Below are 13,309 nucleotides of genomic sequence, written 5' to 3'. Positions count from 1 at the left end.
AGGATGGAGTAAGAGCAATGAGGATAGTTGAAGGATTGCACAGGCATTGTGGAGCATGGTGCAAGAGTAATGAGGTTAGAATAGGAGTGCCTGTGGATATCATAGCGCAGGGGGTGTTGTAGCTGTGTTTGTGTGGTTTAGGTGCACTTACTCCTGTTTTACTGACTGCTGCTTGAGTGATTACAATACCACCTCCTCTTCTCTGGCTTCTCTTCCAGGTCGACATGTTCTCTGGAGCAGTTTTCATCCGTGAGGCCCTGGGATGGGATATCTATGTTTCTGTCATCGCTTTGCTGGGAATTACAACTATTTACACAGTGACAGGTATCAGATTAAGAGCTTCCCCTGCCCTTGTACCTCACAGGGCTGCATACCACATAGATGTGGGGGTACGCATGGGACAAGTTAGTTGGACCCTGGTTTCCTGGTGTCTGTAGGTAAGCCAAGAGGCACAACTTTGATGGACCCTGAGTACACTGTATCGATAGGTGGCAAAGGCTTTGTGGATTCTGAATTGATTTTATCTATGCGCATTTATGGAATAGGCTTGATGGATCCTGGAGTCTTTGCATTCAAACCGGGGGGGTTGGGGCGTTGGATTTTCAATAAACCTATCAAATAACCTAAATATTGTGCACTCAGTGCTTATTCAGTCCTCAACCATTTACTCTTGGTGTGCTGAGGATGTGTTCCCCGCTAATCCTGGGCCCTTATTCAAAACCATGATCTCTGTGTGTTCCAATCTGTACAGTGTAGCTGCCTACAATGCCCATAAATCTCAAATGGCTTGAAATAAAAAAAAAAGCATGCTAAAGCTGATTCATTTTCAAGTTTCTGTAAAACGTAATTTATTCCAAACATAAGAAATTCATTTGAAATTCTTTTATCGTTTTGGAATATAATTGCATTCCTTTCTCTCTTCTTTTGAATATTCATTAAAATTTCAATTGCAGTCTAGCCATCTCCATGAAGTGTGGGCCTCTCAGCACTTTGTCGTGTTTATCTCTACCTTTAGGGGCATTAATCCATTGTCAAGGCGAACCACAAGCTTCTCCTTTACACATTCAAAGGGTCATCTCTTGACCACCAACCCACATAAAGAAAGTAAGCTACATCAGCAAGGTGTGGACTTGCAGGTGGTGTGTTACCCCAAAGTCGAATACATATAGGCCCTTATTTATGAAAAATGGGGCACAACTGTGCAAGTGCAGTTGTGCATCATTTTTTTTAACGTGAGCAAACGTCATTCCCTAATACCATCCGTGCGCCATATTTAAGAAATGACGCACAATGACGCTAAGAAATGGCTTGCGTCCCAAAAAAAGACGCTAGCTGGTGAGGGGAATTGGTTAGGGGAATTGGCGCTAGTGGGTCAAAAATGAGGGTAGGCTGATTAGAGGCAAAAAATCTCCCGCTAGTCAGCCTAGCATCATTTTTTTACAAACAAGCAGCCAAAAAATGACTCCTGTCTAACTATAGACAGGACTCATTACCACCACCCAAATGCCCACCACAGGGGACCATTGTCCCCAGGGCAAACCCAACAGACCCAGTGTCAGCCAGAGGGCCCCATGTAAGGGACCCTCAGTGGCACACGCACACATACACTTACCTGCAACTTACCGGGGATGGGCTCCCTCCTCCTGTAGTGTCTCTGTGGTGTGTGTGGTGGTGATGCTGGGGGTTGAGGTGGGCATCTTTGTGCCCATTCCATGGTGTTTCCCTATGGAAATGGGCCTACCTGCACATTAACGCCTGGTCTGACCAGGCATTAAATAATGTTGCTAAGCAGGTTCAGCGCCATTGTTTAGGTCCACCTACTACTTGCGCATTGTTTCAGCATTGGGAGTTAAATATGGTGCTGGGGAGCTAGCTTTACTTAAGGCTATCTTGGGCTAGAATTTTCGGCAAGCTTTGAAAGAAAGCCTGCAATTAGCAGGTATTCCTCATTGAGGGGCGTGATGTAAAAATAAGAAGTTCAAAACTGAATCAAGGTAATCACCATCCTCACAGTCCTGTCTAGCAGCCAATCAGAACTTGCTGTCACCGAAAAAGGACTTCCTCAGTTAGGCACATGGCTGGTCATTCTAGGAAATCTAGATCACTTACATCTTTGGTATAGTATAAAAGGCAAAGCCCAGCTCAGAAAGTAAGTGTGTTTTCCCAGCATTGACAAAATGGTTGAAAACTTGGGCCCTGATTTATACTTTTTGGCGCTAAAGTGCGCTAATGCAGTTTAGCGCCAAAAACTATATCGCTGGCTAGTGCCACCCAAGACGCCGGCCGGGTGTCATATTTATGGGATGACGGTAGCCAGCGGTAAGGCCAAGCTAGCCTCATAAAAAAGGACGCTAGCTGGGTGGGGGAGGCGTAGGGGTAACAGGGGGTTTAGCATAAAAGGATGACGCTGGTATGGGCAGAGGCATAAATAATGCCTCTAGCCAGACTAGCGACATTTTCTGAAGTTAAATCCCCATGGACATGACTCCTGTCTTAGTTAAGACATATGTCCTGTGGGCATAGCCATTGGGCCCAGTGCCATGTAGGGGGGCCCAAGTTAGGCCTCCCTATGGCACTACAAAAAATAAAATAAAATACTTACCTCTACTCTCCTATACTTACCTGAGATGGGGTCCCCCATCCTCCGCTGTCCCTCTGGTGTGGGCAGGGGTGTCCCTAGGTCTAGGGAAGGGCACCTGTGGGCTCTTTCCATGGTCTCTGGCCATGGAAAAAGGCCCACAGGTCCCCTAACGCCTGCCATGACCCAGACATTAAATAATGGCACTAAGCAAGCTTAGTGCCATTATTTAAGGCCCCCACTCCCCTGTGCTTTATTTTAGCACAGGGATAAATATGCGTTGAGGCCATATTATAATTTTTACCCAGGAATGCATACCTTGCATCTCATTGACACAAGGTAGTTTTCCGCAGGCAAAAAATGACTTCAACTCCGATATTTTGGCACTAGACACGCCTAGCGCCAAAATATAAATATAGAGTTACGTTTGCAATGAATTTGATTAAAAGAAAAATTTAGCTAATTCAACGCAAACAGAGTATAGATATGACCCCTGGTTTCCAGTGTGGCCTTCGGCACAAGACAATGTGGCAGACCCACTCATCTGTTTCCAGAGAAAGGGGCAGTCAGCCATGGCAGAAATCGTGTGATAACTTCTGCAGTTCCTCCAACAGAGCAAACATAGTGGCCAATGAGAAATCCATGCATGCTGATGTGGAATTACTCTACTTATTAGCTGTCAATGTCCTAATTCCTAAACTGGAAAAAAGGATGGCCACAAACGGAACAATTTGGTGATGACCTTCTATTTCAAGGAAATTAATTCAAAGATTAGTGCACGCAACTTGTCAACGCTGACAGCAAAATCTCCCTAAACTGGTTGCAAGGAAATGCAAAACGTGACAATTTAATATATAGCCTTATGGATAGAGTAAGAGAAGCAAAGAGACAACAAAAATCAATATTCCTGTTCCTTCTGGGCCTGATCAACAAATTGCATTTTGTAGTAAATGTGAAAGGGACCAGAATGAATGGCTAGAAAATAGGAACGGTTTAGGGAGGGGTAAAAAGGGTTTTAGGGAAGGACATGCTAATGTGAGCACCCACCTACGAAAGATTAAGACCATTGCTGTCCACAAACTCACTTCTAAAGTTAACAGAGGTCAAAAGTCCACAAAACAGTTGTAAATGTACTTCCGTCAATGCTTGGAAGACTTTTAGCACAACACATGGCCACTCACAAGTGATGCATTGTATTCTCATAAAAAATAATGGAGGAAGGGACTTAAAATAACACTCTACATGAAATAAAGTTCAAATATTTATATTATTTTTCCTTTAAAAAAACAAATATAGTCTGGTTCGGGGGAGTGGCCGAGAAGTGGCCTGTATTTCGTGAAAATATATATATATATATATATATATATATATGTGTGTGTATATATATATATATGTGTGTGTGTGTATATATATATATATATGTATATATATGTATATATATATATATATATATATATATATATATATATATATATATATATATATATAAACACCAAAGCAATCCTTAATACAGACAAGGCTCACCATGGACACAAAAGACATGTTTATTGGAAAGCCTCACCAACGCGTTTCGGCCGTAGCCTTGGTCACGGTTTGCAGCTAAGTTTGATTACACAAAAATAAGGTGTACAAGTAAAAGAAGGCCTCAGGTACAGTTGATATCCCAAATCCATTGGCGCCATCTTGTGAGAAGCACTAATGTATAAGATACAATAATGAATTGGCATACATAACATTTTAAGAACCTAATGAGACATAGTTTCCAAGGTAGTCAGCCAGAAAAAGACACAAATAAATGAACAAATAAAGCAACATCCCAGGTTACATACAAAATGGTACATAGTCACTAACTTGCGGGCAGCGTAAAGGGAAACATCCTGAACAAATAGCTCTAAACCACTACTGCTAAACAACTAAAAAGTCTCTACAACTAAGTACTGAACAACTACTGTCTAAACAACAATTGTGCCTGAATAACAATTGCCTGAATAACAAATTTTAAGGTAAGGTTTACTTTTTGGTCTTTATGGTTTATTAGTTGTTTAGAATATATATATATATATATATATATATATATATTAGTTGTTCAGGCAATTGTTATTCAGGCGCAATTGTTCTTTAGACAGTAGTTGTTCCGTACTTAGTTGTAGAGACATTTTAGTTGTTCAGCAGTAGTGGTTTAGGCTATAGTTGTTGAGGACCTAGTTGTTCTGTCACATATTCCAGCGTACAATGTGATAGGACGTGACTGTGATCTGAATCAAATATAATAATGTTGAAACCAAGTGGTTTTGTGCTAAACTAATCTGTATGATCTCCAAATAACCTAATTCATGTAATATGTATGAAACTATATCTAAAATTAAAGCCCATGTGAGCAACCTGCAAGTTAATCACAGTTGAAAAACACTGCACAGCATGGAAGAATATAAAATCCAAATCCACAGGTATATAACAAAAACTGCCCAAATGGATACCAATATGTCCAAGTTCTGATATGGAAGCGAGACATGCCCCTTTGCATGCTGACCTGTCCTATGAGGGAACTTTGCTTCCAATAAAAGCAGAAGATGGCCGATACCTGAGTTAGAAAAAACAAAACACCACATTAAAACCTTAAACCCCACATGATATGAATATATACCTAAGAAACAAAAACCAAAAGAAGTTACATAACATAACAGTTTATGACAGTTTCAGGTCTACACCATTCCTATTATTCAAAATGGACTGTGAGTTCTTCACTGGAGTTCAGACCCTTCGGTATCCGTGTCTCAACGTCAATAATATACCTTGATTCCAGAATGCGTAGCTTGCGTTCCCTGTCACCACCCCCCCCATGCTAGTGGTGTTCTCTTGCAAAATGTCTGGCTACTGATATTGTCTAACTGAATGTTTAATAGCCCTCATATGTTCCAACACCTTTTTCTTGGCTTTGTGTATCATGCTTCCCACATAAAGTCTGTCACAGAGACAAATGAGGCAGCACACACAAAATTCTGTACTACATGTGAAAAATCCTTTAATTACAAAATATCTGGAGGTGAAGAGGATCCATCATTTCTCACAATTTTTACTATATGCACAAGCTTTACAGATCATGCAGCAGAAAAAACCCTTCACCCTAGGATTCAGTTTCAACACCCTGTAATCAGTGACCATACTAGGGCTGAGGTCATCACATAATGATGAGCTCCTTCTAAAAGTAATCTGTAGTGTCTCATACACAAATTTGGCAATGATTTAAACAGCTTTGAGTACATGCCAGTACTTATGGTATATCCTCCTAATATCAGGGGTTCCTTTAGAAAAGGACGAAATGAATCTAACAGTACCTTCCTCTGACATGCTGATCTCTATAGAATGAAGTCCTATCGACAGAGTCTACATGGGCAATAGCCTAATAGTTTTCTCCTTGTAACCACTTTCCCTGAAACATGCTTTCATGATCTCTTTTTCTTTTTTATAGTCCTCCTTGGTACTACAACTTCTCCTGGCCCTAAGCGCTTCACCATAAGGGATGCTGCAGATTAAGCTTTAGGGATCTGCGCTGGTGGCAAATAGCAGGCTGTTGCATCCTGTTTGTTTCCTGAACAGCCTAGTTGTTAATTTGTCATCATGGACATTGATCTCAACATCTAAAAATGCAATGTTGGTACTGCTGATATGGCCTGTGAACTGCAAATTGAACTCATAACAACTTAATTCATTAATTAATGCTTTAGGTGATTTCACATCTCCTTTCCATATGATAAAAATTTAATTAATAAAGAGCGTCCACAACACCACCCTCTCTTCAAAGACAATTATACTGTTGGACACCTGCTCCTCCCATCAGCCCACAAAAAGGTTGGCGTATCTTGAGGCAAAACAGGTGCTCATCGCAATTCCTTGCAGCCAAGCCCTTATAACCACCCAGCCCTGTGCCACACATGGTTTTAGGTCATCCGCAGCACAGGTTGGCCACATGGCCTGTCTCTGACAGTGGATCTGTAAGTGGGTGCATGAGTGCCTGAGTGCATCTGAAAGTGGGTGTATGAGTCTATGAGTAGGTCTGAGTAGGTGCATGAGTGTCTGAGTGGGTGTGTATGTGTTGGCAAATGAGTCTCTTAGTGCATGTATGAGTGAATGAATTAGTGTATGAATGAATCTGTGTTTTTTCTTCCAATTTTTTTCATATTTGCAAGTATTTTGTGAATAAATTGCAAAATTTGTGAAAATTTGTGAATTTTTATCATTATCACGCATGGTGATAAAAAATTAATTCAAACCCATAATTTACCCCTAAAATACACATATATCTCACCCTTACCCCTTATGCCACTTTCAATTTGGAATTTCACTCCCGGGGACTGTGTCCCGTGAAATAAAATGGCAGCCACAACTTTCTAGTCAGGTTGTGGTCACCCAATAACAGCGCTTCTTTTCGCAAGCATATTCATGAAAATTCACGAATTTTCACAAATTATTTGCAAAATATTTGCAGCCAGGCATATACAAACTCAATCTCCATTTTTAATATCTCAAAAACTACTGAATGGATTTGCTCCAAATAAGCAAAAGACCAATGTGCTTTCCGAAAGTTAGCTTTCTGCCAAATTTGGTGTAATTCTGTCCAGTTTTTCGGGCTGTTGATGTGTCTAAAGGTCCTATGGAATTAACATGGGAAAGGCAATTTTTTTCAACCCCCCTTTTTCTCGGCCCCTGCTTGACGGATCACCCCAAAACTTTCTGAGCTTATCAAGAATCACTGCCACACTTTTTTTTGGAAACTTTCTTGAAGATTTGTCAAACGGTGCCAAAGATATAGGCAAGTCAAAAAATGCTTTTTCTATGGAAACATGGTCCTAACTATAACTACCTAGTAGTGACCACCACTAGGTAATATATATATATATATATATATATATATTTGTTTCCAAACCGCCCAAAACGCCACTGCATTTCTAACACCGCAGGTGCTCCGACTGGTGAGGATGGCCTCACCAAAATCTCAGTTTCTGTGCAAACAAAGTCGGGCACTCACAGGATGGATACTTCAATTTGCTCAATTCATTTATTTGGCCACAAATGATACATTAGACAGACAAGTTTCAGCTTTCTCGCCTTTCTCAATGTCGGTCATCACAAACTGAGGCAAAGCTGCTCTTTCATAATGCAAGGCTAAAAAACGTCATCTACTACTTGGTAAAAGATATAGAAAACAGATCATGCATGCAAATAAATGTAACACTATTGTGAATGTGGCGGCCATCATTAAATATAAAAAAAGATCAAACATCTATGCCTGTTCAACACTATAAATTACAGCAAAGCTAAATCATAGTTGTGATTCTGTTGAGTCCTATGCTTTCCCATAAATATAGTGATACTCATATAATGATTCAATAAAATATTAATGATTACAATGTTAATTTCAGCTTCTCAACTTTAAATTCATCATGCTGTCTGTGCTAAAAAAAGAAAGATGATTTTGGACTGGATGGGCCATCACAGTTCATTAACGAGGCTCATCATATCACCCGTATATAGCATACTTTCTGTCTATACCCATAGGCTGCCATTGCTTTGTGTCAACATACAAGATATTTTGCCCTGGATGGGCCATCACAGTTCCATTACATAAATCATCCAACTGCCTAAATATAGCCGAATAACTGTCTCTGCCCATAGGCTGCCATCACTTAGTATCTCAGAAACAATTTTGCTATGTATTACTATAATTTAATCTTTTATCCTACATGGATCCACATCTCTTCGTCCATATTCTATCCCTTCGGTGTCATCAATTTTAATTCAATAATATATCGGGATTCGAATTGTCTCAATTGATGTAATCTATTGCCACTTCATTCATTCTTTAGGTCCTGGTCCATGCAAAAGAACTTGAATAAGTTTCTATTTACCCCATGTGCTATTATAAAATATCTTGCCACCGGGTATGTTAAATCTCCTCTGACAATTGCCCTCATGGATTCCAGAACTCAATTTTTTACTGCTTTTACTGTACTCCCCACATGTCATAACTCACAGGGACATACTAAGCAGTAGACTGTGAACTCTGAGTTGCAGGTCAGCAATTTAGTGATCACTTTTTTTTCCTGTCCCATCTATCTCAAATTCCATTACCTTTTTACTGGTTTTACATGCTTTACAATTCATGCAAGAAAAAAAAAACTCTTACTTTGCCTTTCTCTTTCCGGTTGTCAGTGTAATGGCTGTGTACCAACATATCCCATAAAGAAGTGCATCTACGGTATGTAACCTGAGGTGTTGAAGATAACTGAGCCCCAATAACCTGATCACTTTTCAAAATTTGCCAATGTTTTTTCAGCATCTTAAACAATCATGTGGAGTCACGTGAGTGTGTAGTGATTAATCTTACCCTCTGTGTCTTGTTTATTAGTAATCTCTGTTTTGAAAATCAGATTCTGTCTTTCACAACATTTGACCCTCTCTCGAGATTCTTCCAAAAGGGACTTAGAATACCCTTGTGACTGGAATCTACTCATAGTTTCTAGCGCTTTCTCTTCAAAATCTCGGTCCTTTGAGCAATTTCTTTTTACTCTTAGGAGTTCCCCATAGGGGATGCTGCACACCAAGCTACATGATGACTATATGGATGTAATACCGAATTATCTGCTGTGGGTTTTCTAAACAATTAAGTATAGATTTTGCCTTGTTCCACAAAAAAACAAAGATCTAAAAAGCCTACCACTTGACTAATTTCACTAGTGAACTGTAAATTAAAGGTGTTATTGTTCAATTTCAGAGTGTATTGTTCTGCCATGTCCCTGGGTCCTCTCCAAATCCAAAATAAATCATCAATATAATGTACGCATAGGGCATCCCGTTCAGCCCAATTTTCAAATTCCTCCGACCAGGCCATGTGCTTCTCCCACCAGCCTACAAAAAGATTAGCATAGCTGGGGGCGAAGCACATGCCCATTGCCGACCCTGTGTCTGTTGGTAAAATTGTCCAAAAGTCCAGCAAAGAGAAAAATGTTGTTACTCAAACAATACTCAATCAACTCTAGTAGCATCAAATTATGTTTGGCAAATTCCAATAGTCTGCTCCTCAAGAAGTAATTCACTGCTTTCAAACCCTGTGCAAGACTTATGCTGGTATAGAGGCTCTTTATGTCTAAAGTGACAAACAAGAAATGTTCTTCCCATTCAATATTATTAATCACACATATGAAATCTGTAGTATCCTTAATGTACGAACTTAATTCCTGTACATGGGGTAAAAGGAAGTGATCCACATAGATCGAGGCATTCCCTAATAAACTTCCTCTAGAGGAAACTATTGGACATCCCAGGGGTGTTCTGGCATCCTTTATAGATCTTTGGAAGATGGTAAAAAGTAGGAATCCTTGGAAAGTCAACCTTAGCAAATTGATATTTGTCATGATCTAAAAGACCAGGGGATCTCCATTTGTCTAATAAGTCATAAAAACCCTGTTCACTTTTGTTATAGTGTTCCCAAGTAACCAGTGCACAGCAAGTAATATCATTCAATTGCCTCATTGGCTCATTGGTGTATTACTCCCTGGTTTGTAGGACAATGTTGCCCCCTTTATCCTCTGGCTTTATGACTATATCAGTCTCATTTTTGCAAATTAAGCACTGCCTGACAGTGTCTTCTAGCTATATTATACTTGCATTTCCTAGTCCGGTTTTGACCCCAAGTATTTAATTCCTTGATTATCGCCTCATGGAAACAGTCTATAGCATCATGTGGGATCTGGGGAATACTTTTAGATTTCTTTTTTTAAATGCTATGTCCCCCACTTGTTGTATGTTTGCCATTTTAACAACTGCCAGATCACTTTCATGAGTCCCATCTTCTTGTAACAGAGCCATATCACTCAATTCCTATAAAGCTCTTAAAGTTGGTAAGTCATAGCCTGTAAGGTAATCTGTAGGTTCTATGGGTTGTTCATGATTTTAACTTTCTTGTTTGGGATTCATGATGTAAATTTTCTTGAATTTCAATTTACCCACAAAGTGATAGAGATCTGTTCGTGTTTGGGTATAATCCAACCTAGATGTTGGACAAAAGGTGAGACCAAGACGTAACACCTTGCTCTCTTCTGCTGTCAAAATTCTATTAGTCAAGTTAATCACAGTTATCCCATTTCATCTAACGGTGATAGCTGCTCCACTAATTCCTGGTTGCTTGTGGCAGAAGAGATTTTTTTGCGTCGTTTTCTCCCCCTTCTTGTTCTCCGATACTTGTCTCTTGTGGTCGTGTTCATTGCAAGGTGTTTCTGAGAGTCTCCCTGATTAGTTGGTACTTCTGAGAAAAATTTGGATTAGGCTGGACTTGAATACCCTGTCTCGAGGACTCGCCCTCCGATGCGTCTGTCCTCCGATTCTGAAGTATTCCTGCTTGCTGTCATGTGCAGGTTTTTTGATTGTTGCAGTTGTTTTCTTGAAGCCTCATATCTTCAAGTAAAAGTCAAAATTCTGTCCATTTCATAGTCACGTTGATCCCTTGCAAATTTTGTCTGTTTCTGTATTTTATTTTTGATTCAGAGGCTACCAGGCGTCTTTTCATCTGTTGTCTGAGAGTTTCAGATCTAGATTTTTCTGATTGCTGCGTTATTAACTCTTCCAGTCTGTGGATCTCCACCAGAAGTTTCTCTCTATCACTAATGGCGTATTTTACAAAAATATGGAGCATCCCCCTAGATGACTGGGCTGTGTGTTCCGCTCATTCCCTTAGTAGCTTGGATCTGGGTCTTCATACACTGGAACCGTATAGATTCTCAGACCACGTGGGACTCTGTCCACATCTAAATACTTATGTAAGGATGCCACTTTCCACCATTTCTGTATTTCTTTCTCAAATGTTCTCTCCAGTGTTACAAACAACTGTTTCAAGTCATCTATGTTGCCGCTTTTATGCATGGACTCCCCCGATAATCTTTCAGGCCTGGTGGATGTGCAGCCAACAATGTCAGCTGACGCTTCACGTTGTCCTGCCTCGCTATACATATTACACACCAATGTTTTATCATATATTAATTAAGAATGTCGGGATAAAAAATGATTATTCTGACCAGCTTTCACAAAAATTGTGGTCAATAGAACTCAATATTGCACATATAAAAATACTCCCAATCGCTGTTACCGCTTGTTTGTTAAAGAAAATGCCAACGAGCAACTATCAGCACTATGAACGAGCACACTCACCGAATGAAGCCCCTTATGCAGTCCGTCATCCTGCATCCTCCAACCCGGTCCTTACAATCAGGAAAGGGCCCCGTCTGGTGGGATTATCCAATGCGTTGTGTGGGTAAAATTGCTAATTGTCCAAGGTGCTCGTGTTCACAGTGGGGCTAGCGGCACTTAGTACATTTGTTTCCAAACCGCCCAAAACGCTGCTGCACCTCTAACATGGCAGGTGCTCCGACCGGTGAGGATGGCCTCACCAAAATCTCAATTTCTGTGCAAACAAAGTAGGGCACTCAGAGGCCGGATACTTCAAATTGCTCAATGTAGTTATTTAGCCACAAAGGATACATCCAACAGGTGCATTTCGGCTTTCTCGCCTTTCTCAATATGGGTCACCATAAACTGACCCATGCTGCTCTTTCAAAATGCGAGGCAAAAAAACATTATATACTACTTGGTCAAAGACATAGAAAAGTTGCTGCCATGTGTGGAGCACATTCTATGTCAGGACCAGAGGCGAGGATTATGCATTTCTTTCTTCACTTTATTATAACAGCAGATTCAAAGAACAGAATAAAAAAGTAAGAGATAAACAAAGACTACATGTCCCATGAGGCTTATAACATTAGAGTCTGTAGACAGTCCAATCACAACACAGTCCAGCCTATAAGTAGATATGACGTCCCTTCCTGTTCCTCTTTCTTCACTGCTCGTCAGTTAAGTGCAATCCTTAAAACACTTTCCTTTACGATATTGTTGTACACTGTTTATATATTTATATAATATCTGGTTTTCTCTTTAAGCGTGGTAGGCTTATTGCCCGAGCGCTTATTTTAATATTTTTTATCTCACAGCTCGACAGGGGCGCATGTGCGACGCTCGTCAACCTGTCTGGCATGTCAGCTGTTTCTGAGGCGGCTCCTTCAGAGCATCCCAGCTCACAGCTTCGCATGCTTCGGGGAAACGTTGACAGGGAATTCCTTGAATTCCTGTCACACGCTTCTTTCCCCGAACCAACCCTCGCTTTAAACACCTTTTGGTGTATATAGTTAAGGAAAGTACACCACCTGGTGGTTATTTTTTATATTTATTTATTTTTATTTTTTTCTAAATCAGTGGTTCCCAACCTGTGGTCCGCGGACCACAAGGGGTCTGTGACACATTCCCAGTTGGTACGCAGGCTTAGGCTGGGGGGAAAGCACTTCTCCAGCTGGGGCCTCTGACAAACACGAGCGTGCGTGTTTTCATATTTATTACTTCCTTTGTTGAGCATTTTTAAACGCACTGCAAAGCTCCTTGTACCACAAAAATAAAACCGGCAATCTAACTCAAGTGATTAATGTATCTGCTGGAGAGAGGTGGGAGTTTTGTGCAGTGGCAGTTTTGACTCAAAGGTAGCGCAGATGGTTAATATGCCTGCTGCAAAGAACATGTATCATGCAAAGAACAGTATTTTATGTGCATGGCACAGTGTGTTACTACTTTTGTCACAGAGATTCTTTTGTTACTGTGCAGTTCATAGTCGTAATCTAGCACAGTGAGCTGTGA

The 13,309-nt window shown here is 40.4% G+C and overlaps 1 protein-coding gene across 1 annotated transcript in view; it reads left to right on the top strand.

Moving 5' to 3' along the window:
* The window catches only part of SLC5A2 (solute carrier family 5 member 2), a 123,533-nt gene that overhangs the window by 46,932 nt on the left and 63,292 nt on the right, over positions 1 to 13,309 (top strand). The window contains exon 6 of the mRNA XM_069244412.1: positions 219 to 324. Coding sequence (XP_069100513.1) covers positions 219 to 324 — 106 coding nt within the window. The remainder of the gene's footprint in view (positions 1 to 218; positions 325 to 13,309) is intronic.

This window comes from Pleurodeles waltl, chromosome 7, assembly GCF_031143425.1.
Source record: "Pleurodeles waltl isolate 20211129_DDA chromosome 7, aPleWal1.hap1.20221129, whole genome shotgun sequence".
In the NCBI taxonomy this organism is placed as follows: Eukaryota; Metazoa; Chordata; class Amphibia; order Caudata; family Salamandridae; genus Pleurodeles; species Pleurodeles waltl.
The sequence above is the reverse complement of the archived record's forward strand: the minus strand, read 5'-3'. Positions and strand labels throughout refer to the sequence as shown.